This window comes from Diaporthe citri (genome assembly GCF_014595645.1).
Source record: "Diaporthe citri strain NFHF-8-4 chromosome Unknown scaffold_3, whole genome shotgun sequence".
Taxonomy (NCBI): domain Eukaryota; kingdom Fungi; phylum Ascomycota; class Sordariomycetes; order Diaporthales; family Diaporthaceae; genus Diaporthe; species Diaporthe citri.
In genome coordinates, this window is record NW_025064848.1 from 1,620,188 (window position 1) to 1,645,482 (window position 25,295).

The window sequence follows — 25,295 nt, forward strand, 5'->3', positions numbered from 1 at the left end:
CGTGAATACGGGCTATATTGGTGCCATGGGATGGATACGTTCCTGCCAACTGGCCTTTCAAGAGGGCATTGGTTGAATTCAAAGAGATGCAATCGCCTGGTTAAACAAGCCTAGACGTCAAATCAGCCCTTTGGGTTACACGGGAGCTTTCCAGAGGAAAGTTTAGACGACAGCTGAGTAATTCAGCATCCACCCTGCTCTGTACCGAAGCCATCCGGACCAGAGACGGGAGAAGCCCCGCCGTACAACGGAAAAGCCGTGTCTTACTACCCTATATGCAACTCTGAACGAAGCAGGATTCGCTACTTCACTATAATCTGTTCGCATGACTCAGACGAGTTTCATTCTTCATTTTTCAAGGGCAGAGAAATACTGCCATTCAATTCTTTCTCCAGCACAGTACGATGCCACTGTACGAGGTCTTGCACTCAATTCCCCTCAACGAGGCGGAGAAGAGCGAGGTTGCACGAGCCATCACGGCGATTCACACAAGAAGATTCACCGTGCCGAGCCTCTTCGTCAATGTGAGGCTCACTGATGTCCGCGAGCATCACATGTACGTCGGAGGCGAGAAGGTGAGCAACGACGGCCAACTTGGATTGTTTCTCTTCCGAGCACGAGTTTAGATGATCCACAGCCACACTGATCCGGCGGTCAAATTGCATGGAATCAACTCTTCTCATCAGGTTTCTCGAGAGGACTAGACGCAGGGCTCAGTAGAGTCAATGGAAACAGACATTTCGGGTCTTTCATTCAGCGAAATCAGCCGGGATCGTGCTGAACACGATATGGTAAGTAGGAGCGCACGATCGATGTGGCGACCCTCAACGCACTTGGCGCGCCCCAGGGGTATTGTAACAGTGCCCATTTCCTATACCACTTGGAATCTACTCGGGAGATTCCGTCTCAACAAAGTCGGAAAATAGATTCCGACGCAATGAACGGCTTTTCCGTCTTCCAAGCATTGACGTTATGAAATGCTAATATGGGTCTTTGCTGGAAATGCGTTAGGACGATTGACTAATAACCAAATTCTATCTTGTCAACCACGCCCTTCGGCCGCTCACGTGTGTGCCGTTATTCCTCAAAGTATCTGGAGTACAATCTTGAAGGCGAATCTGGTCAGGATGGATCACTCATTTCAGCAGCAAAACATACGTACAATTTCGAGATTGAAGCATGGGTTTCGCTCGTTCTTGCTGACTGCCAGACCGGAATTGCCCCATTGCGGCTCGACGAACGAATTCCTCGACCAGTACCGTACGACAAACAGCCTAGAGGCTACGAGACGCAGCCATTTCAGAGCATGGATGATCACAAAACCGCCATGTCAACAATTCCCGCCGTCCCCATCGGGGCCCCGAGAAAAACCAGCAGTATGAATTGTCACAAGGCAAGTGGCCACCTATCGGAGGACCTGCGCAGGCTGCGATAGATCAATGCCCCGAGACATATGGACAAACCTGTCACCAAGCACCTGCAGAGGATTGCCCGGCACATGGCAGAGAACAGGTCCTGAGTAGATTCACATCAAGGTCCAGCACGACGCCTACGCCACCGCCCGACGGGGGCTTCTCAGCCTGGATGTGCGGTATGTATAAAGCAGGAGGAGGCGACTGGCTTACACCAATGCGGCTGACTCGAGGCTGTGGGCAGTGTTGGGCACCCATCTTGTGGTCATGAACACCTGGTACGTTTTGCTCTCCTTGATCTACAATTGTCATCTTCAGTCGGGCCCTGCAGGCGCTAAAGATGCCGCACAGGGGCGTCATCAACTCCTTCGGCGTCTTCCAGAGCTACTACGTGGACGCCTTACACCGCTCGCCCTCGGACATATCGTGGATCGGCCCGGTCGAGATCTTCCTGCTCTTCTTCATCGGCACCGTCACGGGCCGCCTGACGGACGCAGGGTTCTTCCGCCCACTTTTCCTCACGGGCGGGGTGCTCGTCGTGGGCGGCGCACTGGCAGCGTCAGCCAGCGGCCGGTACTGGCAGATATTCCTGGCGCAGGGCGTCTGCGTCGGGCTCGGTAACGGCTGCCTCTTTTGCCCGGCCGTGGCGGTGGTGTCGACGTACTTCCAGCGGCGGCGGTCCCTGGCTTTAGGGCTGGGAGCATGCGGTAGCAGCACTGGGGGCGTGCTGTTCCCCATCATGGTGCGGCAGCTGCTCCCTCGCATTGGGTTCGAGTGGACAATCAGGACCATCGCGCTGGCGCAGTGCGTGCTCCTGGCTGTGGCATTCTTGTGTCTGAGGCCGCGTATCGCGCCCCGGAAAACAGGGCGCTTGATAGATTGGGCGGCATTCAAGGAGACTGAATATGCCTTATACACTCTAGCATGTTTTATGGCAAGTACCCTCTGTTTTTATTCTTGTTGCACCGAAACATCTACTGACACAGTTTTGACAGTGCTTTTGGGGGACTTACTTTGCCTTCTTCTATATTTCCACGTACTCGCGTGATATCCAAGGCATGTAGTACATCGATTCGCTGAATCTGCTGTTGATCATCAATGGTGTAGGCATTTTTGGTCGCATACTACCCAACATCATCGCAGACCGCTATGGCACCCACACTGTTTTTATACCCACGGCCGCAGCGTCTGCCTTGCTCATGTTTGCTTGGATCGCTATCTCGTCGGTTAGCGGCCTGTATGCCTGGGCAGCGATTTGCGGCATTCCGGTCGGAGGGATCTAGTCAATGTTTCCCTCAGCTTTAGCGGCATTGACGACAGATTTACGAAAGCAAGGGACCAGAATCGGCATGATTTTCACAGTTGTTAGCTTCAGCGTGCTCACGGGGCCACCGATAGAAGGCGCCCTGATCTCGGTCTTGGGAGGACAGTACCTGGCTGCGCAGCTATTCGCAGGGGCGAGTCTCCTATTGGGTACGCTTATGTTGGTGGCTACTAGAGAAACGAAGAGGAGGAAAGTAGGTCTTGGGCTGTTGGCCAAGGTTTGAACATATGCTTTGCTCAAAGGGCACGAACCGCTAAACACAGACTTCGAATCGCAGTCTGAGGGCTCAGATTGGCTTAAAAGTCAGGCTGCGATCAGATCAAGAATCCATGCGACAGATACAACAATGGTTACTCCACGGTGCCACGGCCATCCTATTCAGTGATGAGATGGGTCGGAGGCTCAGCCCTCAGTGACCTTTTGCTCTATTGCGCAAAATCCCATTGAGGGAGAATCAAGAATAAACTCGAGGCCAGCACTCAATGGTGCTCAAGGGCACGAATGCTTGGATAAGGCCTTTTTGAATGGGCCAACTCGGGTCGATGCCCAAGGGCAAAGGAAAACGAAGCCTCGGCGGAGCAGTGATGCTTTAGTTAAGTAGTGGGCTGGTAGACGTATTCTCTATTGTATGTCCGCCAAAGTGACCTCCAAGTGGAAAACGGGCAGTCACTTGGCAATTAGTCTTTCGTCAAATGAGCTATGAAACACCCGGTGACCTTCAGAGAGAAAAGCATGATATCGACATGGTATTTTATGAGAGAAAATTTGTGCTAGGTAGGTACTGGAGAGCGAAGTCACCATATTGGACACAGAAGTATCATTTTGGCAGTAGAACAGCGGCAACCTTGGGCTTTAGATTTCAAGCTAAGGAAGTCTAGAGATTACATGCAAGAGCAGCACCCCTCCAAGGCAGAAACCAGCACAGCCGCCCCTTCTTGTCCATCTATTCGTTGTACTGTCCGTATGAGCCAAAAGCCGGGGCTCTTCCAGAAGAAAATGGAGCAGTCGGCAGCTTTCCATCCAGAAATTCTCCAACAAGCTTAGTGTAATATCCGGCGTACTGGAAGAGATGACCATGGCCGCTGCTCGGGAACATGACGAAGTTGGCCCGGGGCAGTTGTCTGGCGAGAATATAGGAGTTCTTGGTGGGGACGATCAAGTCATTGTCGCCGTTGGTGACCAGAACATCCTTTTGAATCGACTGGAGGAGGGCATACGGTATCGGATCGGCGTCCCAGGTCAGATGGGCCTGGGTGAGGTTGACGAGTGCCTCTCCAGTTGTAGACAGAGCAATCTCAGGTTCGCCATCCTTGCCAGCAATACCAGCGCGGGAAGTTGTGCTTCTGTTGAACCACGCAACGCCTCGGATACTAGATTGAATGCGGCCGTTGCTGTGCCCGAGTCCAGTATAGTCGCAGGTGATGAGCTGACGGCCAGTTGCCGTAAGATTGTTGATGACCCAGGGGTCCCAAGTATCAATCGTTGACCGGACGTGGTTCAGCATTAGAAGAGGAGGCCCATTGTCGCTCGAGTTGCCAATGATCCGGTAGGCATACTGGATACCCTCAGCCTCCAAGTAAAGGGTTTTTGCTGTCTCCTGCATCGTCATCGTGTGATATGATGTCGTGTGCGAATTGGAAAAATAACGATGGTGTGTCTGGAACGATGATGAGAAGATGACCTTGAATCAAAATTGCCTTTGGTATGACCTCCGTTATATAACCTATGTAGATATTCAAAAGCTATAGATCCTGACTTCTTTCCATGCCATTTTCCCCTTTCAGGGCGGCGCTCAGCATCAGGGGTCAGGTCAACTGTGGATAGATTCAAGCATCATTTCTAATCAAGAAATTTGTCATTTTTGCTCCAAAGGCAGATGCTTGTGTGGAGTCTCTAGGGAGATTGGACATTGTCCAAGACGAAAAAGAACTGAAGGTTAAGTCTGAAGACCTTGGATGGGTCAACTGTGGTGTGGGCCAGCTATCTACACCGAGAAAAGCTACAGATCCATCTTCATTAGTCAAACACGACCAGGGTTCGGGATTCCATCGGGATTTCTATCGCATCATTCTTTTGGGCAAGTTGCTTATTTGATCTATTCCGGTAGGATGTCCGAGAGAGGAAATCTTCAATGGCAAACTGGATCGTGTTGCCGCACGAGACGGATATCCCGTTGTGCGCCTTCAAGGGAGGCGGAATAGCCGTTGGGAAGGATTCAAGCCCACACGGAAAGCCCCGGTGGCATTTGTCAAGAGATGGAATAATCTCACAGCACCAGGAGAAACTCAGAGAAAGACGGTCCGATTTGTAAACAGCCTATTCCAGTTCCACGACTCCAAGTAAAGCAGCAGCGCAATTGGTAGAGAGAGGGTATGAAGATGGGAATTCGTCAGCATAGATGGATAGGTATAAGATGGTTTGGTATGCGACGTCGAAAGCTGCCAGACTGATACTGTCCATTCGAACAAGTCGCCCAACAAATCGTTACCTAGAAGCTCTCCTGTTCTTTATTTGGTTCTGCTCGACGAAGTCCCCTATCGCGGATTCTCCCACCCTAATCATGCCTACTTTCACCGTCTTCAAGGGGTCAGCAGATGGATTCCCTAAGAAGAGTACCATTGTGCATCCAGACCAGCTGGAGGGTGATCGCGTCTTGGTGAAGATCACGGCATCCGGCGTCTGCTTCACTGATCTACACTATGTAAGAAAGGCTTCCATTCTCTCATATCCTGCTGCATGCTGACTACCTCCCAGAGAACCGCCGACCTGGTCCTAGGCCACGAGGGCGTCGGCGTCGTCCTCGAAGTCGGCCCTGCCGTGCAGCACCTCAAGAAGGGCGACCGCGTGGGCTGGGGCTATGTGACGGGGAGCTGTGGCTACTGCCAGCACTGCCTCCAGGGCGACGACAACTACTGCCACGACCGCGCCCTCTACGGCAGCGCCAACACCGACAACGGCAGCTTCGCCTCGCACGCCCTGCTGCGAGAGGCCTTCCTGCACCCGCTGCCGGACGCGCTCCCGGACGAGATCGCCGCGCCGCTGCAGTGCGCCGGCGCCACCGTGTTCGCGACGCTGCACGACGTCAGGCCCAACGAGACGGTCGGCGTCCTCGGCATCGGCGGGCTGGGCCACCTGGCCATCCAGTTCGCCGCCAAGCTCGGGTGCCGCGTCGTCGCCCTCTCGGGCTCTGACGCGAAGAAGGCCGAGGCGCTGAAGCTCGGCGCGGGCGAGTTCGTCAGCCTGCGCGAGCGACGCGGGGAGACGTCGGAAAAGCCGCGGTGGCCCATCGACAGGCTCATTGTCACCGCATCCTCGCAGCCGGACTGGAGCGCCCTGCTGCCGCTCATGGCGTACAAGTCTAAGATTTACCCGCTCTCTGTCTCATCTGGCAACTTTGAGATACCATACATGCCCCTGATAGTCAACGGTATCGCCGTCCAGGGTTCGATGGTCGCCTCGAGAGCCGTTCATCGAAAGATGCTCGAGTTTGCAGCTGATCACGGAGTCAGGCCGCAGATAGAGTCGTTCGAAATGACGGAGGATGGAATCAAGAAGGCCGTCGAGAGGCTTGAGTCAGGAGGACTGCATTTCCGGGCCGTCCTGAAGGCGCAGTCATAGATAGAGCGAGGGCTGGGGAGTAACGTGCATCTAGATCGACGTCGAAAGACGGCATGGAGTACGATGTCACGAAGACTAAATGCGAAATTGAGGGATCAGAGAAAACTAGCAGTTTTTGTATCTTATTCATAAAATCTGTTCCCAGAACTCTGAATCCCCATTGTCTGCTAAAGTTGTCTTTCCCAAATAGCACATTATCTTCGATCGCTGAAGTTGTGATGCCGGCGCTGGAATTTGTTTCTCATCGACCAACCCTTCAAAGAATGTACACCGGCTTTCCATATAGTGGCTTGCAACACGGATGTCATGAAATACCCAGGCTAATATGGGCAAATCAGGGCGAAATCAAGTTTTATTGCAACACGTCTATTGCCCCCTCCATATGCTGCCTATGCCGCTTGCCCACTGCCTGTACTGTCACCAAACTGTCCGTACATTAATTCGTCAATTTCGTCATGATTCTGGTCACCAGAAGCTCCATCTCCGGTATCGATGTCCATACCATTGCCCAAAAAGAAATGAAGTACATCAGCAGGCATGAATGCATCATCATGGACGCCGTAGTTGTTCAGAAATGGGTCACTAATACCCTCACTGTGATCAAGGGCCGTTGGAGCTAGGGGCCCTGAGGCCTGACTGATTCCAGTCCAGTCGGAGGATGTCCCCGGGTTGCCATTGTGAACAGGATCTGAAGACGGTCGAGGATCGGTAGCCGCAGCGTCGCCATGTCTTTGCTTGGATTTTGTGAAGAAGCGGCGGATAGTCGCAGTCGAGACGCGGTCGAGGATATCACGGCTCCTCGTCGCCTCGGGCCAGTACTCACCCATCGCGCTCAGAACGTCAGACGAGGCCTTCAGGGCACGCATGAGGCAGTCGACGTTTGCGTCGTCTGCGACCCCCTGTGGTGTCCACACGCAGTAGAACATGACCATGACACATAGGAAGAGCGAGTGGACGCTCATCCAGCCATAGTGCAGTGACTTGCTCACATAAAGCTGGTGATAGAGCTTGCAACAGTCCATCGCGCTGGAAAAGCATTGGCTGAGTGACTGGCGGTCGGGCTGTTGAAGCCGAGGGTTCGGCCGCAGGACCAACATGACGAGCTCGTGGTATTTGATGTCACAGAGAAGGTTCATATGGTGGAGCGGGCTGCCTTCGGAGTGCTTGGGAATCTCGCGTCTCCATTCCTCTAGTCGGTTGAGGATATCAGCCTTCCACCCGACAGCGTCGGTAACAGCCAGACGAGTGTATGGAGGGAAGTTACGGTCGACACAATACAAGACGCATTTGACTTCGGAATTGAACCTCGCGACCTTGAACAGATGGATCGCACTGCTCATCTCGGTGGGTGGGCTAGTCGGCCGGCGAACCGTGCAATCATTTTGGGCCGGTGACAAATCACAGTCGTTTATGTCCAGCGGAAACTAGACAGGGAAGATCAGACACGCAATATTGATGACAATAGTAATAATAATTTGAGTAAGAGCAACTGAAGCAAGTCACCGTGATGGCATGAGTGTCACCTACCCGTAGATCGCATTGCTCGTCCATTACACCCATGGGCCTTCCCATCAAAGTGCTCAACAAACGGTCAATGGTATAGACACACCAGAAGACCCTGGTGCGCAGCTGTTCTTCATAGGTGGAATGAACCTTGACGGGAAAGGTTCGGTGGAGCCCAAGCTCGATCGTGATGGCCAGAGATTGGTAGTGCAGAGGCCACAGGTTCAGGCCAGAGGATGGGTTGTTGAGAGTGTACATTTCCAGGAGCATTATGCATTGAGCTGTTCCAAGTGACGTAGATTGGGAAACCGAGTCCATCCGGCTCATAGCGGAGGCGTAGTATCCTTCAGCCCCGAGCGCCAACTTGGCTCGACGAGAGTGGATTGTAGCCCCTATGGCAAGGACCAAGAAGGTTTGGAACTCTTGTATGGGGCCAACCTCCTCGCCATCGTAAATCTTCTGAATGGTTTCCAGGTGGGTTGGTCCATGCAGGAAAGGGTATTGTGGGTGAACAATATCAAAATATGCCTGTGACAGCCAACGTGCTTGCCGTTGGTCTAAAGGCAAGTCCTTCGGTTGGACCACGAGCAGGTCAGCAGGCACCTCTGCGCGCTGATCTGACGCATCGGCGATCGGTTTCTCGATCCGAACCTGCTTCGCGAGCCCTGCCAGGACATATCTGGTGAAGAACAGGCCGCTTGACGGGCCAACATAACGCATATCTGTCCCTGGGGCGATGGAGACAAGCCCTATCTGCTCCGAGATCTTGCGGAGTGAGCCCTGGGTCTCCGAGCTACCTTGGTCCGGCGACGGGAGACCCGTGGTCCCATCGTCGGGGCTGTCTAGGGCGATACCGGGCACCTTTTCCCGCAGTAGAGACTCGAGCCACTTTACCCGGGTTTCCAGGCCGTTGACATAGCTGCTCATGGCAATGCGGATCAGAATACTGTGGCAAGATTCATAAGCTTCGGTGGACGGTCTTACCCGCGTGGGATCTCACGAGATGTGCCTGCGCTGATACATTCCACGCTCGCTTTCTGGCATGGGCTGCAGGCTGGTACCAGAGCATCGCACTTCGACCCGTGGACGTGGTCAGTCCAGTCCGGTCGTGTTCGATGACAAACGTGTCCGCGGGGCTCAATTCTCAAGGTTCTGGGAGGAGAGATGTCTGAGAAAATAGAGAAAACAGCTTGCTTACCCGGATCTTCCGCTTCTGGCATCGAGCACAAGCGGCTCCAACGCGCGGCCGGGTCTTTGGAGGTCGTTGCGGCCGTCGGCCTGGCGGCATGGGCGTGGGGACCTGGGCGTCTCCGTCCATCCTGCTATGGGCTGACACCAGCTGCGAAACGGAGGCTTTCCGATGAGGAACGGGTGTCTTCCCGGATCGATGCCGGACTGTGTTGTGAGAAGGAAGGGGGACATGGCCGAAGGGTGTGCGGAATACCCGTGTTGCCGTAAGCTCAGAAACGGGTATCCCGTCTGTGTCTGTGTGCTGCTATTGGGTGGGCCAAGGACTCCAGGTCCCGACATGGGGGACAATAAGAACGGATTGAGCCATGTTGCAGATCGCTTAGACTACCTAGTACGGAGTCCACTTGCCAGGGAAATGTTCCTTCCTTGGTCGAGTAAGCAAGATGGTTTGATTCGGACACACACGGCGTCCTTGTGACGGAGATGCAAAGTCTCTTCAGGCGGGAGGATTAATAATGAAGTGATAGGTCATCCAAGGAGAAATATGGGGGACACTTCACGGGCACTTCATGCCAGACTTCACGCTATGTCGTGGGTGCCTCAGAATAATATATAAGACAGCTGCACTTGCGTCTCTCTTCTCTTCTGGATACGCCCCTTTCACCACCGCCGAGGCTCATGTTGACATTCCTCCGTCGTCTCAGCTCGACACAGCTCGACACATCGAACCAATAGCACACTATTTCACGTCTGTCCTACCCGCGCCTTTTCTACCAATACATTCATCATGGCACCTAAAGTCCTCGTCGTCCTCACCAGCAAGGATGTAATGAGCAAGAAGCCCACCGGCGAGCTGAGCGAGGCCGAGAGGAAGCAGGCTCAGCCCACTGGGTGGTACCTTGTGAGTAAATCGCATATCCCTCTCTCCACTCATGGCACTTATAGTTCTGGACACTGATCAGCCCTGAAGCCCGAGTTCGCCCACCCCTTCTACGCGCTCACCGGGAAGGACGCCGGTGGCAAGAAGCTGAGCCCTCCCATGGCAGAGATCACGGTCGTCTCTCCCAAGGGCGGCGAGGCTCCAATCGACCAAAAGTCCGTCGAGAACTTCAAAGACGCCGACTCGGTCCAGTTCTACGAGACAGAGAAGAAGCTCTGGGCCGAGACTCAGCCCCTGCAGAACTTCAGGGGCCGGGCTTCCGAATTTGATGCCATCTTCTACCCCGGAGGGCACGGCCCCATGTTTGATCTGGTCGATGACAAGGACTCGCAGCAGCTCATTGCTGAGTTCTACAGCGCTGGGAAGACCGTGGCTGCCGTGTGTCACGGCCCTGTTGTCTTTGTCAATGTCAAGATTGATGGCAAGCCTCTGCTTCAAGATCGCCAGGTCACTGGCTTCAGCAACGAGGAGGAGGACATCATTGGCCTCACCTCTTCCATGCCCCAGCTACTTGAAGACGCGGTCAAGAAGAGCGGTGGCATCTACGTCAAGGCTGACAAGCCCTGGTCCGAGAAGGTTGTCGTCGACGGCCAGTTGATCACTGGTCAGAACCCGGCCTCGGCTGCTGCTGTCGGAAAGGCTCTTGCACAGGCACTAGGTACGCACGTCTCTTTGCAGTTGGAATCAATACCCTAACTAACACACGGAAGGCCTCTAAGCCGCGAAATCCATACAGCTGTGACACAAGATAGTAGTAGGCCAGTATCTTCGGAAAGATATTGTGAAGCCATAGCTATGCTAGGAGAAGATGAATTGTTGCTCAATGCCTCTTACTTCCCTAGTGTGACGATCAACACCATGTCAACGTGGCATAAGATCACGAGCAGTTTTTCAATCTCAGACCGCAATCTCAGACCAGCAAAGAAGGTGGATGAAAGCAGCCATTCTGTGTCGCAAAGCCGGTTACAACAAGGACCAGAAGACTTGACAGGTTACTAACACCATTGTAAATTTAAGTATAATACATAGGAATAAATTGATAAGTAGAGTTGGTTGTCAGGTGTGGGGAGGGAGTGATGTAGCTGATGAAGTACTCAGGTACAGCAATATACTGAGCCAGCAAATTTGCACTATGTATCAATGCGCTTAGCTAGGCCAAGCTGGAGAGTTGCCAATAATTAAACATGATCTCAATTCCTTATAGTCCCGTGCCTTTTCAGAGCTCTGTATAGATAATACATGTGTAGGGAGGGGCCGAGGAAGATTTCAGAACTCACTGAGCTCATCTCTTGACTTGCATATTTGAGTATGAACACAAAGTCCGAGTCGCCAAGTCTGGCAATCATGCCCGCAGGCAAGTACACACCACTGCAATGCATACGGGCGCAGTAATGGAGCAGGGGACTTTTTTAAGCTGAAGAAGCAGCCTTCGGGAGGTCGAATGTATTCACTCCGAAATATGTGCAGGCTGTCTGCACATGCAGAAAGCCTATAATATGTACAACTAAACGCGATTCACACCCAATCCCCATCTCAACTCGTACCGGCTTTGGCTGACTTAGGCCCGGGCCATGCGAGATCGGGATGTCCAGCCCGATGTGGAACGCTTGCTCATCTGCGAGACAGACTCAGCGTAGTCGTCGGTGCCGTTGTTGGGGTCAGCATCGGTGGGAGTGCAGGTAGGCTTGGTACCGGCAGTGCCGAGCTTGCCGTCGACGGCGTAGTAGTGGTACCTGTGGTTCGGTAATCAGTCAGAAATGGTTCCCCTGGTCCAATTGCAGACGTTGACTGTTCTTGGGAAGACTTACTTGTAGTCGGCAGCAGTGGCGTCGACCATGTTCTGCGCGGCGTCCTCAGTCCAGCCCATGATGCTAGATATGTGTGTTAGCATCTAGCAAGTAGGGAAAACAACCTCAGCGAGGAAAACTTACAAATCACCGTGGCTAGACCAGGCGTTGCCGCTGGCCAGCTTGATAGGCGCTGTGCCGCTCCACCCGTCGGGCAGGACCTTGCGCAGGTCGTAGCGGATGGAGAAGCGCAGCTGGGGCATGGACTTGGAGCCCTCGGGGCACCAGTTGTCCGTGCCATAGTCGCGGCTCTTGTACGCCGTCTCCAGCGTGCCCTGGTTGACACACTGGGGGAAGTACAGGAGCGTCTGCAGGTGGGTGCTGCAGGTGGAGCTCGGGAAGCCGTTCTCGTCGGCCGAGATGCCCGAGTCGCCCTCGCACATCCACTCGACCTTGGCGTCCGCGGGGGAGTCCGCGGCGGTCGTTGCGGAGGCGGAACCCGCGACCATCTTCAGGTCCTGCGGGATGGGGACCTCGGCGGGAGTCTCGCCCAGGTTGTAGTAGGCCGAGAAGCGCATGACGGGGACGTAATCGTATGTCTTGCCATTGTCGTTGGTGTACATGAGAGGTGGCACCCCTTTGAGATCAAAGAGATTAGCATAGATCCAAGGCGGAAACAAGTGAAAGAGACTCAAGATTGGGACTCACAGTAGACGGAGAAGTCGTTCGGGTTGTCAGCGGTGGTGCAGCCCTTCTGCAGCTCCGCGCTGCTTGTGGTTGAGGCAGTGACGGCATCAGAGCCAAAGAACGAGTGCATGTGCGAGACGCCATATTCGCCTGGGAACACGATCGGATCGACGTTCTTGTACAGGAAAGGCGAGGCAACGTTGGCCTGCGTGTACGCGTAGGCGACTGGGGCAATAGTGCTGCCGGCGAGGGCGGCGCGAAGGAGAAGAGAAGGCATCCTGTGCTATCAACGAATGTATAAGGTAAAGTAGAATGAGAGAACGTCTGCAAGTCAGAGAGACAGAGACAAAGACAAAGACAAAGACAAAGACAACGATGAAGACCACGAACGAACTACTGGACAAAAGCTTGAAAATAAACTTGTTGCTGTTGGGGAGGACGGCTTCACTTATATTGACCTTCATGGTCAGCCCGTCGCGCTCGCCCTGCTCACCTTGCCCCCTGCCAGCCTATCCGCCGGGGTGAGATTCGCTTCGAGATCATCTCTGTTACCCGATCCAGGTCCTGCATAGGGACACAATCTCCATTCCTCTTGGCAGTTCCGACATGTCCCACTTTACTTCCTGATCCTGCTAGTACAGGAGAAAGAGCCGCCTGCTCCTCGCGGAGCATTGCGACGGGGGATGCAAGAAAAGCGGAGACTACCGGAGTGCACAGAGCTTGAGGCACAGAAATACGGGAATTTTTGACCTGCACCGGGGTTGTACCGAGGTGCGAACATGGAAGCTGCAATGTGTAGCATTGCTAAGAGCCGTTTCGAAACATTGGGGGTGGAGCGCGGCTACATCTAGCCAGGAAGGCCGCATGCATGACGGCTCGCTTCGGACGATCCTCAACGCCGATGATCCTCATTGACCGCCAGGGTCTGAGTCCCGAGTTGCTTCTCATCTCGGACGGGGAATTCTTTGAGGCACCATCGATTCTTATGATATTCCCGACTCCAGATGCAGGCACTCGTGGGACCTCGCTTGTGCCGGTGACCCTGCTGTCTTTGTCTGCGTGTGTAATGGAGGTACAATACTTTCTGAGGTGTGGTTTGAATGAGGCTCACACTTGAAGACCTTCAATCAAATCCTGTAAGCGTCCTTCAGGTGACACCCCGGGAGAGGCTGCAGCATGTGAAACGAAGGGGGGCGCCAGCCATTGAGAAGTCCTCTCATCTTGACAACACACTGGATACTTGTTTGGGAAAAACAATTAAGCGCCAACGGTAAGCAGGGCCCCCTAGCACTCAAGTCCGTAAAGAGAATGGGCCAGCAAAAAGGTGGGTCTGAGAGGAAACACCAAACAAAAGGCGAGAGGATCGCGGTGGCAGGGGGAAGGGACGAACTCAGGCGCGCCTGGTACTATTGATTTTCGCGTAGAAATCCCTGACAGCGGGCACACGGCCGAAAACGAGCCGGCTCGCCCGGCCTTTGGGAACGAAATGAGCGTCCCCATCTTGCCATATCGGCTGATCGGCAACAGACCGACTCGATGGCTCTCAGCCCCCTTAGACCGCCCATGCATGGCCATGAGAGCCGGCTCAAGAATGATGGCTTGGTGTTTCTGTTGGTAGATCTGCCGCGACTACTGGGCGAAGATGGGTGATGGAATAAGGGCATAACATAGTTGAGGAGTTGAGGGTTGACGTGGTCTTCCAGTTGAAGATTCCTGCAGCCTTTCATCCAGTCCTGGAGCACATGAATAATCAAGAGGCCAAAAGGTGATATCAGATAGGTAGAATGCGGTTCAGCGATGAGTATAGTTTGGCTTGGAGCGCCACTCAAAGTTGTAGTTGTAACTTTGAATGATTGGTTGCAGTGTCCGGAAAAATGGGGTGCGTGCCCCCTAAACGACTGTTCTCAACCGGTTTAAACATCTTGCCCGGAACCTCGTCAACATCTTTTGATGGAAGGAGGCAGGTAGCGTAAGCCGTGTCTTTGATCCAGGTGGCCCAGAGGTATCCCATCCAGCCAGCACCAGCAGCAATGGAGACAAACATATGTGAGTAGCCAGACTGTGAATTTTCAGCCTCATCACTTATAGGAAGTGACAGAACCTTGGGGAACTGGCGACGAATGAGATGTCTGCGTCTGTCTGTCCAGCATGTTTACTTGAGGCCTTACAGGCTTCAGTCTTGTCCGGCATCAGCCGAATACCAGCACATGCTGCAATGCAGCATTTCGACTCCGATCAATCGTGCGGTGTCTGGTAGAAAGACTGGAAGAACATGGGGTGATGTCAAGTCAGCCTTATGAGGATGTTGCATTGTGTTATAGCCTGACAAGCATGATACTAAAAAAGCATGGGGAGCGACGTTGCTTTGCCTGAGGCTGAAAGGCGTTGACTCCATTTGCTGACCTCAATTGGCCTTGGCCCGTGCGTCCTAGTCAACCCCGCCAAATGGTGGGTCCTGTGAAGACCGCCAGAACCCTGCCCAAGCAAGCAGCATGTGTGACAAGCTCCTTGTGATCCGACCTTGCGGTTTGGGCTGGGGGACATCCCAAGAAGCGCTAAATCGGCACCGCGACAACATTTACTTTGCATTCACCCTCAGCTGACCAAGGGCTGTTTTTATCTTCTCGTGACAACATCAACACCTCCTCAACTCCTGTTTTCGAATTGACTGTAGCCCTATACACTGCGACACGGCGCAAATACGAATCGCGACCTAGTATGACGCGACGCGACAACCACCACCACCATATCGCAGAAGATACGGCTGCCCGCGCTTCCGTTTGCTCGAGTCGCAACACCAACCACTGCCCCAGTCTGAGATGAACGGTGAAGACAAGGGAGAAAAGGCACACGTTTTGGGCGCTCGCGCCAACGGCAGAACATTCTTGCCAACGTTTGCGCCCAACGCCACTGCCGACGCGACTACCAAGACCAACGGCGTGCCAGACAAGGAAAACACACCAGCAACCATGGCTAGCGGCGCGCATTCACGCAAGCCGAGTGCAAGTTCGCTCTCCGATGCCAGATCAATCTCGCCCGAGGCTTCGCGCATACCCCGACCATCCTCCCGCGCGAGTCCTCAGACGCGTCGACCGTTCACCCTCAACGAAGCCACCGACTGGGCAAAGTCCCGACTGGCCCAAGGCTCCCCCCAGCCCGGCGCCCCGACCCACGCGTCCAGGCTCCGTGAACTCCGACCACAGGCCTTTACCACAGCTTTTTACCCAGAGACCGATAGATTTGGGCCGTCTCGGCAACAGGCGCCCTGTTACCGCAGCTCGTCGAGATGGGACCTTCAGCTCGAAGGACAGTTTTGGGTCCTCGTCACGTAAGGGAGACGAGTCGGACAGCGAGATCGACCGCAAGCTCAAGCAGTTCGAGGAGGACGAGAAGATCATCAAATCCATGAAGGAAGACAAGAAGGGCCTGTTCAACAAGCCCAAATTTGGGATGAACGGGGCTGGTGCCAACTCCAAACCCAGTCATACCACGAGAAATGGCAGCTTTGGTGATGCCGATGCGGACGACAAGAAATCTCGTCAGTCATGGACTTTCGCGGAAACAGGGTATGCTAATCCCGATTGGATTAAACGCTTCGAATCGGAAGAGCAGGCTTTGGATTTCGCCCCTGGCCGACAGTCAAGGATAGATGGCTTTTCGAGCTTTGGAAACCGCGTAGCAGGCTCAAAGAGGAAGTCGGCAAGTCAGAGTCTACCGCGACACGATGGACCAGCGTCGGCGATTCCACGACCGGCCACGGTAGCCCCTATTCAGTCCCCGAACAAGAGCTACGCCTGGCAAGTTGACGAGGACTTCACGGCTGGAGACTTGCAGGTCTCCAACAGCCCCCCCCTGAGCTTCGGGCGTGCCAACACGAAGTTGGATGAGATCAGGAAGCTGGAGATTGATGCCGAGCTTGACCATCCCATCGAAAATCATCGCTTCGTACCTCAGCGCACGAATACAAAACTCGACGAGATTTTGCAACGGGAGACGGACGCCGAGCGCAGATACCCAGCTCCCAAGATCGAGGAACCAAGTACAGAGCCGGTTGACGAACTGTCAACGAGCGCCGAAAGGAGGAAGCCATTATCAACGTCAGATCTGGCAAAGTCCGGCGGAGAATCCCTTCGTTCACTGGGGATCGAGTATCTTCCCGAAAAAGTTCAACCGTCGACACGACTCAAGGACACCATAGAGCGACAGACCTCCCGCTCACCTTCCCCACGGGCTGAGCTCAAGGACAGCCTTGGGCGATCAGATCAAACCAGCCCGCGTATGAGCCCCGAATACAAGGCGCAACCGCTCAAGCATGACTACACTGGGTTGAATGGAGAAAAGATCCCCAATACGCCCGTCACAATTTACAGAAAACAGTCTCCGACTCAGCCAAGTGATGAGCAGAACGGCCTTAACCCGAGCACCAACTCAACCTCGGTACACCCTGTGATGGGTGTGCCTCGAGCAAAGGAAGATTCCCATGATCTTCTCCGAAGGTTGGCTAGGGCATCAAGCAATAGTCCCATTCCCAGTCCTGCTGAGGAGGGTGGGGCGGATAAAGCTCAAGAAGAGGACGTAGGAGAGCCGTCAAATTCGCCGGAAACGGATCCAGTCGTCGGGGGGGTCAATGTGACCGACAAGACGACTGAATCAGATCAGAGGCTCCCATCATCGCTGGGCATGAACAAATCCAATGCTCTTGCCAAGCCCACGGTTGGCTTTGCGGGCATCTCTCGGTCCCCGTCCACTAAGAGTGTGTCGTCGACGCAGAGTAGAGCATCAGCAGACCCAACTGCACGAATTGAGGGCGAGATGAAGCTTTTTGCGCTCATGGACAATATGTCAGAACGAGGATCAATTCGTGCTCCATCGCCTCGACAAGACGTCGATTCTGAATCCGAGGACGACGGTGGAAAGGCAGACGAGACCCCTCGAGCCCCCACCAAGTTCGACCCTCTATCTATGCCTACTCCAAAAGTAACTGGTGCCTACGTCGAAACTCCCGTGACCGTCAAAACCGAGCAAGTCCAAATCAAAGAAGACCCAGCCGTATCGACTCAAGAGCCAGAAAAGAAGGCTAGGCTACAGACTCGAGACACAAGCACCTCGCCCCGCTCATCGAAGTCAGACGGCCAGAGATCAAATGTGCGCTCCAATTCCATCTCGAAATTGCGGCGATCGAGGTCAACTCCGCGCAGGCGCTCACCATTGACGAACTCGATCAAGCCGCCTACTGTGGAGGACGACTTGAAGCAAATCCACTTGAGCAACAATATTGACGAATCCACGACGGACGACTTCGATGACTTCGTGCTTGCTTCCAGAAACCCCGACGACGCTGAGCACAATCTTGGGAACGGAGTGTCCGACTCCGAAGATATGGATATCCTGCCTCAAGACAAGGAATTGATGAGGATGATTCACATGGGTAAGGCTTTAAACCCAGTCCTTGCTAGTATCCGGCAGGCCAAGAAGGGCATTGGACGTCTTGAAGATCGAGTTGCACAATCCGAGCAATCCACCGAATCTGTCAAGAACGAGACTACAGGTTACACCGCAACAGGATGGCATAATCATGACGCTCACTGTTTGAATTGCCCCCAGTGCGCTGCCACTCAACGAAGCAATAGCCTGTTGGCTTACGTGCCTCTGCCAGTACCCCTATTTTGGCGCACGCAGCCCAAATTCAGGCTCACTTGGCTTGGGACGCTATTGCTCCTGCTGGCGTCCTGGTACGTCCTGGAGAATGCCTTCTATGAGCGCTGGGGACGGCAATATGTGTGCTACAGGGGTTCGCCGTGCAACTGGTCCCCAGAGCAGCCCGACTACGGCTACGCTGTGCCTGTCAAACTCGATGAATGGCTCACTGGTGGCATGGTCCGCCCACATGCGGCTCACTGGTTGCAGGAAGCGTCAGATCTATACGCGGATCTTGACGATTGGTGGACAGGAAGAGACCTCCGCGATGTCAACTCCGGTGCTATCTCAGACCCTGCCAAGAGGGAGCAGTACTTTCGACGCATCGACAAGAAGGGATTGCGGCCAGCGTGGAAACCTCGACCAGCATACAGGGCCATGTTCGAGGCTCTGGAGCGAGAGGCGCTGGCGGAGGAAGAGGCTGAGGCTCGTGGCGAGACACACTACGGGCTACGCGGCAACCTTGCTGATGAGATGATGGGTAAAGACGATGTGCTTCCCAGAGCCACGGAGGCCCAGGAACCGCCGCGAACGATCTGGTTTTGAACCAGATCCCATGAATGACGGGAGGTCATGCAGGACTCAGAGTTCCGTTCCTACTCAGGCTCTCCCGCTCATGAAAATACAATGCACCGAATCAACCAAACTCGATCTACACACCCACTTTGATACCACATCACCTGTACAATACACCGCTGGAAGCCTCAGCGGACTGTTGTTGCTTCTGAATTACTTTCACCCTCAAGGTGAAGGGGCTCATGCCCTGGCGTTTTCTGGCTTTCGCAATGCATGGAGTTGGCGGTTTAGCCCTGGTCTTGTTTTTTTTTCCCTTCACACACAACGAACATGACGAACAACCATGGTACATAATATTTCCCGGCTAGAGGCCGGACGGAAAGAGACGTGAAGTGGGAGGAAGTGCTATTGGCACAGCCAGGCTAAGAAAAGGAGCTTCATGTCCTCGGCGTACCTCATCAGATTGCAGCAGTCCAACTATCGCCTCGTGGAACTGCACCATCGCTGCCGAATCGAAATCACTAGCTAGCTGCGTAACAACAGCAATTGGAGCGCGGTCATCAAATTTTGATTCGCCAATCCATCTCTTTCACGCCGTCAGAAGACAACACCATCGCCAAATAGCCTACACTCTCCAAATACGTCACTTCGGCTCCTCCGACGATTTGAGCTCTTCTATTGCGTCGTTGTTTGCAGCGGCCAAGCTGTGTATAGAGAGTCATTGAGGAGGATTGGTGGATGTACGCACGGAAACAAGTTGTCCACTGCCAGTCAACAAATTCGAGCTCTTCTATTCTTTTGCTGTTCAGAGCGGCAAGGATGGTCAGGGTAGTCTTTGTTGGGGAGAAGAGTGGACTACTGGTCCGTGACTCATTTGAGCTGTTATAGGTGTTGCGATGAGAAGGACATGGGTCGATTAGAGTAGTTGGCTGTATCTGGATGCCATTGTAGCTGACGAGGGCACTGTGGTGAGACGAAGGCCTGGTAGCTAAGGCTGGCTTGACTGGTCACTGTAGGGAGATACTCCAGCTACGAATGTACAAAAAGAAATCAAAACGCACTCGAAACCAAGCGCAGGTCTATTGTTCTTGGGTATCAATCGAAACGAGTGCACCATCCCTTGACTCTGAATACCTAACACAAACGCCCACCGACTCAAAGAATCCAGACTCCACGCTTCCACTAGTTGATCAGCCCACTTGCGCCAGCATCGAAGCAAACCAAAGCCCCAGAAAAATGCAAAGCGGTAGAAATATTGCATGCCTTTCGCCAACGCTAACACATCACTGCTTGCCGTCCGTCGCCTCGCCGACAGCGGCCTTGCCCGCCTGTGCGTCCTCAGCAGCCTTACGCTTGCGCTCCATGCTCTCCCGGGAACGCTCACAGTTCAGCTCCCATGCCACGCGCCCGACCTCCTTCCAATTCTGGCCGATCCACTCCTTGATGCGGTCGACCTCCAGCACGCCCTCCGCGTCGCGGAGCCCGGGGGGCCTGATGCTCCCGAACGTGTCGTCATCGTCGATGATCACCTTGGCGAGCGCCGAGCGCAGCACGCCGCGCCAGTTCCTCTCGAGGTCGGGGAGGGTGGCTGTCGTGCCATCGTCGTGCTCGCGTGGGGTGGGCAGGAAGGGCGTGATGTCCGCGGGGAGGCACGCGTCCTCCTTGATGAGCTTGTTCTTGACGAATATGCGCGTCTTCTCTTTGGTCCAGTCGGCGAGGGCGGTGTTGTACGCGGCACCGGAGTCCGGGAAGGTCCTGAAGGCTTCCTTGCGGACCTCGTCGCGGACGTCACGCGGGGTGCGCTCCTGCGGGTTGGCGACCACGAAGCGGCCTTTTGCGCGGCAGGCGGGGATGAACTCTTCGGTCCAGCGTTTGAAAATCGGGCGCTTCTCCATTCGCGATCGATCGTTCGCTTTCTCTCCCTCCACGTTTTGGTCTTGGGGCCACAACATGAACCACTTGCAGCTCGCGGCGTATTCGAAGAGGTCGTTTACTGACTTGAACGGCTTCCCCCTCTCGCCATTGCGTTGGCTGAGGCCGAGGAAGTCGATCACTTTGGTCGGATCACTGGTCAGGAGGACGCGTGCTTTCTTCTTGTCCTGCTTCTCGATCTCTGGTATGCGGATGTACAGGCTAACCTCATCGGCAGTGAGCCCTAAAGGTCGGATGATTTGGCCAAGCATGTTCCACAGGTCTCCATGATTGTGCTTGCTGTGTGAATGTTAGCATACTGGTTTTTAAGTTTTCCTGACACATTCGGGAGGAGGCGGGGGGCAGGTAGAGCAGATGCTGTACCGATATTTGACATATATGAGATGAAACACATGTAAGTGAGATGAAGGAGCAGGCAGATGTCATGCTGAAGCCAGAGATGGCTTGAGTTGGGATAGTCGGCACTTACAACACCCGCCACTCCATCTCTTGGTGAGTATAACATGCGCGAACATCGACCTGAATGAAGCGTGGACCTGAAGCTGCCTTGGACTCTCCAGGTGACCCAAAGCCGGCAGGCCAAGGGACAGCAAAGCTCTTGCTATCAATGATGCGCTTCTTGTCCGGGCCGATCCTGCTCTGAGAAGCGCTGCGCTCAGCTCTCAGAGCCTTTTCGACCCGATCCCACTCGGAATTGTCAAGTGGGGCGTTTGGAGTGAAGCTGGCCTCTTCGAGGCACACGAGGATGTCGACATCACCGAAACTGTCCTTCTCCGGGGCTTCGATGGGGGTTAAAACTCGCGAGAAACCCAATTTCTTGAGGGCGCTGGTGCACTGCTCCTTGACGTGGTTGTAGACGGACGGGCTCATGCGAGGGGTGTTGAGGGCGTCGGGCCCCGGGGGAGAGAAGACGTTGCCACCCATGGCGGTTGATCGTAGCAAATATCAGATTACGGCCTCAAGGTAAATTTTGAAGACCAGATATGATCGTTCAACGGGCGATACCGTAGAAGCAAGGAATTGTGGCTGAGCAAAGTGGTGATAAAAGACCAAGAGTTGTGGTTGCCTGTGAGGGAAGCCGACATGAATTGTGCTGAACAAGAGAACCTTAAGCTTGGTGGAAGCAAGCAGCGCTAAGAATGATATCGATAAGAGACCAATATGCCTTGCTGACCTGTGGAAATAAAAGCAGAAAAGAATGTTGGGGAGAGCCAAATATATGCGAAGAAAAAGGGCCCCAGAACAGTCCTGGCCGTTTGTAAGTGACTCTTTCGGCAGGGTGCTGTTTGTAATGGCCCAGGACCACAGCCGGCTTGGCGGCAAGAGAACTGTAATGGCAATGGTTCTTGTCACTTCCAATTGCTGCCAAAAAAACTGGGTTATTTGGGGAAGCATAGAAGTCAACACCCAAGTCTAGACCTGACATACGGAAGGAGATTGTGCAGTAACATGTGCACCGAAGATTGATGCAGGGGCTGAGAAGAACAGACATGAACATGGTCAGGTCCTACAAAGCAATGCATGAGTTAGAGAGGCACAATGCTTGAACTGTATTGTATTATGGGCCTCCTGTGGCATTTCTCCTCCCTGATATCATTTCCTTGCCTACCTAGCCCCTGGAAAACTGGCTCGACTTGAGCACAGGGGCAGGACTGACTTGCCCTCATGGCAGCTCAGACCAACCGTCCATAAATTTGGGCTGTATAAAAGGAAGAATTGCAGCTGCAACATGGTCTCAAATCATATAACCTGAAATGGCTATGAGACTTGACGGACCTCCAACCTCTGTTGTGGTATGTAGGTGCCCCATGTATGTTGAGCGTGTGGCGTAGATTCGGTTTGCCATGCGCCGTTCACTCGCCGTTGCCTTTGACGCTGTACGGTTTGAGATAGTCCGCGTTGTTCTCGATTTCCTCCTTGACCTAAGCGGAATTGTCAGCCATGAGTCCCACCGAACAATGGAATGTGAGCATTCCGAGCGCAGACTTACAATATCCAGACCGCCCACCAGCTCTCCCTCGATCCACAGTTGCGGGTACGTGGGCCAGTCCGCGAACTCCTTCAGGCCCTGCCGTACTTCATCGTCCGCCAGGATGTTGAAGAAACCGTACTTGACCGAGTTCTCCCGCAGCAGCGCCACCATCTGCCTGGAAAAGCCGCACTGCGGCCCGCTCGGGGTGCCCTTCATGAACAGCATGACGGGAGCCGCCTTGACCAGCTCCTCCAGCCTCTTGTTGAGCTCCTCCTTCGCCTTTGCCGGGTCTGTCTCCGCGGGCTCGTCCACGGCTGCTGCGCCGCCCGCTGAGGCACCGTTCGTGGTGGCGGCTGTGGCGCCGGGCTTGCCGGCGTGTGCCTCGATGGCGTTCCGCACCTTGACCGCGCTGCTGCCGCTGACGGTCTCGAGGACCTTGGCGTTCTTGGAGAGGACGAGGAAGGGGACTGCCGTGACGTCGTACTTCTCGCTGATGTCGGAGAGCTCCTCTGCGTTCAGGGAGACCCACGAGGTCGAGCCGTCGGCGGGGTATTCGGAGGCGAGGGTGCTGAGGACGGTGGCCATCTGGGCGCATGGCGCAGCCCACGGGGCGTGGAAGGAGACGATGAGCAGTGTGGTCGGAGGGAGGGATGCCAGGTGGGCATCCCACTCGGAGTAGCTGGTGATCTCCTTGATCGTGGCCATGATGGTGGTTTGGTCCTGAGTCGGGCGAGATTGAACCCGGAATGGAGGCTTGTGTGTCTGGATGTTGGGCAGGTCCAAGCGCTCGCGTGTACGGTTCTGGCTGGTACGAAGGAAGAATGGTTTTCTTGACAAATAGCAGATCGTACGGTTTCGTTGGTCCGCTGCTGTGCCAGTTGGGATTGTCGTGCTTGGTTGCTTAGAAACAAAAAGTTAGTCACTGTCGCCGTTGAAGCAGCTCCGATTCAGGTCGAGATGCAGCAACAGTGATTGCCCCGCCATCTTGGGTCAAGAGAGACTGATAAGCTCTGATTGGCCACATGCTTCTTGCGTCATGGCCTGATTGCAGTTGTCAATCGGTACGTCCTAGCAGTCCCAGGGTAGTATCCATTCTGGAGTACATACGGATTGGTAGTCTACTGCCTACATGCCCGGGTACAGTGGTAGCAACGCGATCTCTGGTGGCAACATTGCTCAGGGCACCACTCTCTGGATCCGAAGTGTCGAGTGTAAGGCCCTGTGCAGGTTGCCCTGCGTTGGAACGGGAACTCCCGCCGCTGGCTTTCTTGAGCTGCTGGTTCTCGAGCCGATCTAGAAGGCAGGGGTGATATGCACGATGAAGCGATCTGCAGACCCTGGGGACAGGACTGCTGTACTGCAATCTTGTCATGTGTGGTATGAGTCGACTTGGTCAGGGGTGAAAGGCTGATTGAACTTCGAGTCTTCCGGGATGGACGACTTCACCATTTCTGCCGCTCCGTGCCCCTGGCGGTCGAGTCTCTCTATTCCGCGGGGGAAAATCACGATCCTCCCAAAGGATCTTCGCCGAGTTCAAGACGGGCCCGCACCGCACTGCACTCGCTTCTGCGCCGAGAATGCGAGACCAGCGAGTTAAGGTGGCTGTGTCAGGGAAAAAGGATGGGCACGACCAATTAAGTCGCGATCAGCCGGCCAACTTGTGCCGGTCTGGAAGCGACGCGCAGCCCAACGAAGCAGAAGTGTCTCGAGTGTCTGGACGAGCACCGCCACCCCAGACCACCTGCACACCAACTCAATCTTTTGCCCTCGACTCGGTATGATTGCCCTGTCAGCCTGTACCTGCTAGCGCAGACTGCATACCTAGGTACAGTAGGGCGCAATGACCTTACTACCTAGTAGGTAGCAGCCTAGGTGGTTCGTTCCGACGTCGGCTCCGGCTGAAGTCGCTCACAAGCCTCTCACAGGCACGCTGGCGTACTTGTCGTGGCACTATAGCTCTTGACAGATTGCGTACTGGAGTGGCTATGCAGGTGCTCCCGGGAATAGATACGGCACATTGGGGTTGCCATCGCGCACAGCATGGCCCCAGGCCCCCAGGAGAAAGGGAGGCTGCTGTTGCATCTGCCGCAGCCGTCGCGCTCGCGACGAGTGGCAGAGTGGCTGCTGCGCAGTCCTTTCACCGTGACGAATGGACGGCGAGCAGAGCCACACTCGATGCGCCCTAGAGGTACTTGGACGCGAGTGAATGTCTGGGTACATACCCACCGGCCAAGTAACTGCAGTGGTCGAGACGCCGTCCTAGCCGGTCCCGCCCCATTCACTGTCGACCAGGTGGTTATCAACCTGCAGCCCTCTTGTGAGCCACACGTTTCTGTTAGTCCCAGCCAGTCTGCCAGTACTCGGTAGTCCGTCGAGTCCCTTGGAATCAATCAATCAGTCCTGGAACTCTTACCCGCGCCCCACATCTCCTGCAGAGGTTCCCAGACATCATTTGACCTTCCCAACGCTGATCCCGGTTCCCTGGGCTGTCGCATATCTTAAAACCTACCACCGTACCTCTCGTCGCCTTTTCTCTCCTTCCCTTCTCCTTGTCTGGTCTGTCCACTGAAGTTTCATTTCTCGGCGACTCCATTCAGCCCTACCAAGGTTTTCTCCTGCCAAGTCGAGTCAAGCCGCCCTTTAGGCTTCTTTACTTCTCGACATCTCGCCGCCCAACTGCTTGACTGCCGCCAAACGGTCTCCATTGTCCTCTACG

General features: G+C 54.4%; 9 protein-coding genes across 9 annotated transcripts; 4 read left to right on the top strand and 5 right to left on the bottom strand.

The window, feature by feature from the left end:
- Positions 1-404: 404 nt before the first annotated feature.
- INS49_008059 (uncharacterized protein) lies at positions 405-2,476 on the top strand (the record flags this gene model as incomplete). Its single annotated transcript, XM_043168804.1, has 5 exons — positions 405-575; positions 1,513-1,591; positions 1,657-1,690; positions 1,764-2,232; positions 2,408-2,476. 5 exons carry the CDS (start codon positions 405-407, stop codon positions 2,474-2,476), a joined length of 822 nt encoding a protein of 273 aa, XP_043026484.1.
- Positions 2,477-3,679: 1,203 nt separating this feature from the next.
- INS49_008060 (uncharacterized protein) lies at positions 3,680-4,345 on the bottom strand (the record flags this gene model as incomplete). The annotated part of the gene is made up of 1 exon (XM_043168805.1): positions 3,680-4,345. The coding sequence occupies one exon, from the start codon at positions 4,343-4,345 to the stop codon at positions 3,680-3,682; it is 666 nt and encodes a 221-aa protein (XP_043026485.1).
- Positions 4,346-5,296: 951 nt separating this feature from the next.
- INS49_008061 (uncharacterized protein) lies at positions 5,297-6,354 on the top strand (the record flags this gene model as incomplete). Its single annotated transcript, XM_043168806.1, has 2 exons — positions 5,297-5,437; positions 5,491-6,354. 2 exons carry the CDS (start codon positions 5,297-5,299, stop codon positions 6,352-6,354), a joined length of 1,005 nt encoding a protein of 334 aa, XP_043026486.1.
- Positions 6,355-6,743: 389 nt separating this feature from the next.
- Positions 6,744-9,279, bottom strand: INS49_008062 (uncharacterized protein; the record flags this gene model as incomplete). Its single annotated transcript, XM_043168807.1, has 3 exons — positions 6,744-7,778; positions 7,882-8,803; positions 9,056-9,279. 3 exons carry the CDS (start codon positions 9,277-9,279, stop codon positions 6,744-6,746), a joined length of 2,181 nt encoding a protein of 726 aa, XP_043026487.1.
- A 556-nt stretch (positions 9,280-9,835) lies between these two features.
- INS49_008063 (uncharacterized protein) lies at positions 9,836-10,706 on the top strand (the record flags this gene model as incomplete). Its single annotated transcript, XM_043168808.1, has 3 exons — positions 9,836-9,949; positions 10,019-10,646; positions 10,699-10,706. 3 exons carry the CDS (start codon positions 9,836-9,838, stop codon positions 10,704-10,706), a joined length of 750 nt encoding a protein of 249 aa, XP_043026488.1.
- Positions 10,707-11,546: 840 nt separating this feature from the next.
- Positions 11,547-12,739, bottom strand: INS49_008064 (uncharacterized protein; the record flags this gene model as incomplete). The annotated part of the gene is made up of 4 exons (XM_043168809.1): positions 11,547-11,721; positions 11,797-11,859; positions 11,920-12,412; positions 12,484-12,739. 4 exons carry the CDS (start codon positions 12,737-12,739, stop codon positions 11,547-11,549), a joined length of 987 nt encoding a protein of 328 aa, XP_043026489.1.
- A 2,168-nt stretch (positions 12,740-14,907) lies between these two features.
- INS49_008065 (uncharacterized protein) lies at positions 14,908-18,705 on the top strand (the record flags this gene model as incomplete). Its single annotated transcript, XM_043168810.1, has 4 exons — positions 14,908-14,910; positions 15,276-15,637; positions 15,723-18,010; positions 18,278-18,705. The coding sequence occupies 4 exons, from the start codon at positions 14,908-14,910 to the stop codon at positions 18,703-18,705; spliced, it is 3,081 nt and encodes a 1,026-aa protein (XP_043026490.1).
- A 1,253-nt stretch (positions 18,706-19,958) lies between these two features.
- Positions 19,959-21,531, bottom strand: INS49_008066 (uncharacterized protein; the record flags this gene model as incomplete). Its single annotated transcript, XM_043168811.1, has 2 exons — positions 19,959-20,886; positions 21,077-21,531. The coding sequence occupies 2 exons, from the start codon at positions 21,529-21,531 to the stop codon at positions 19,959-19,961; spliced, it is 1,383 nt and encodes a 460-aa protein (XP_043026491.1).
- A 929-nt stretch (positions 21,532-22,460) lies between these two features.
- On the bottom strand, positions 22,461-23,617 carry INS49_008067 (uncharacterized protein; the record flags this gene model as incomplete). Its single annotated transcript, XM_043168812.1, has 4 exons — positions 22,461-22,529; positions 22,598-23,365; positions 23,415-23,479; positions 23,602-23,617. 4 exons carry the CDS (start codon positions 23,615-23,617, stop codon positions 22,461-22,463), a joined length of 918 nt encoding a protein of 305 aa, XP_043026492.1.
- Positions 23,618-25,295: the final 1,678 nt, after the last annotated feature.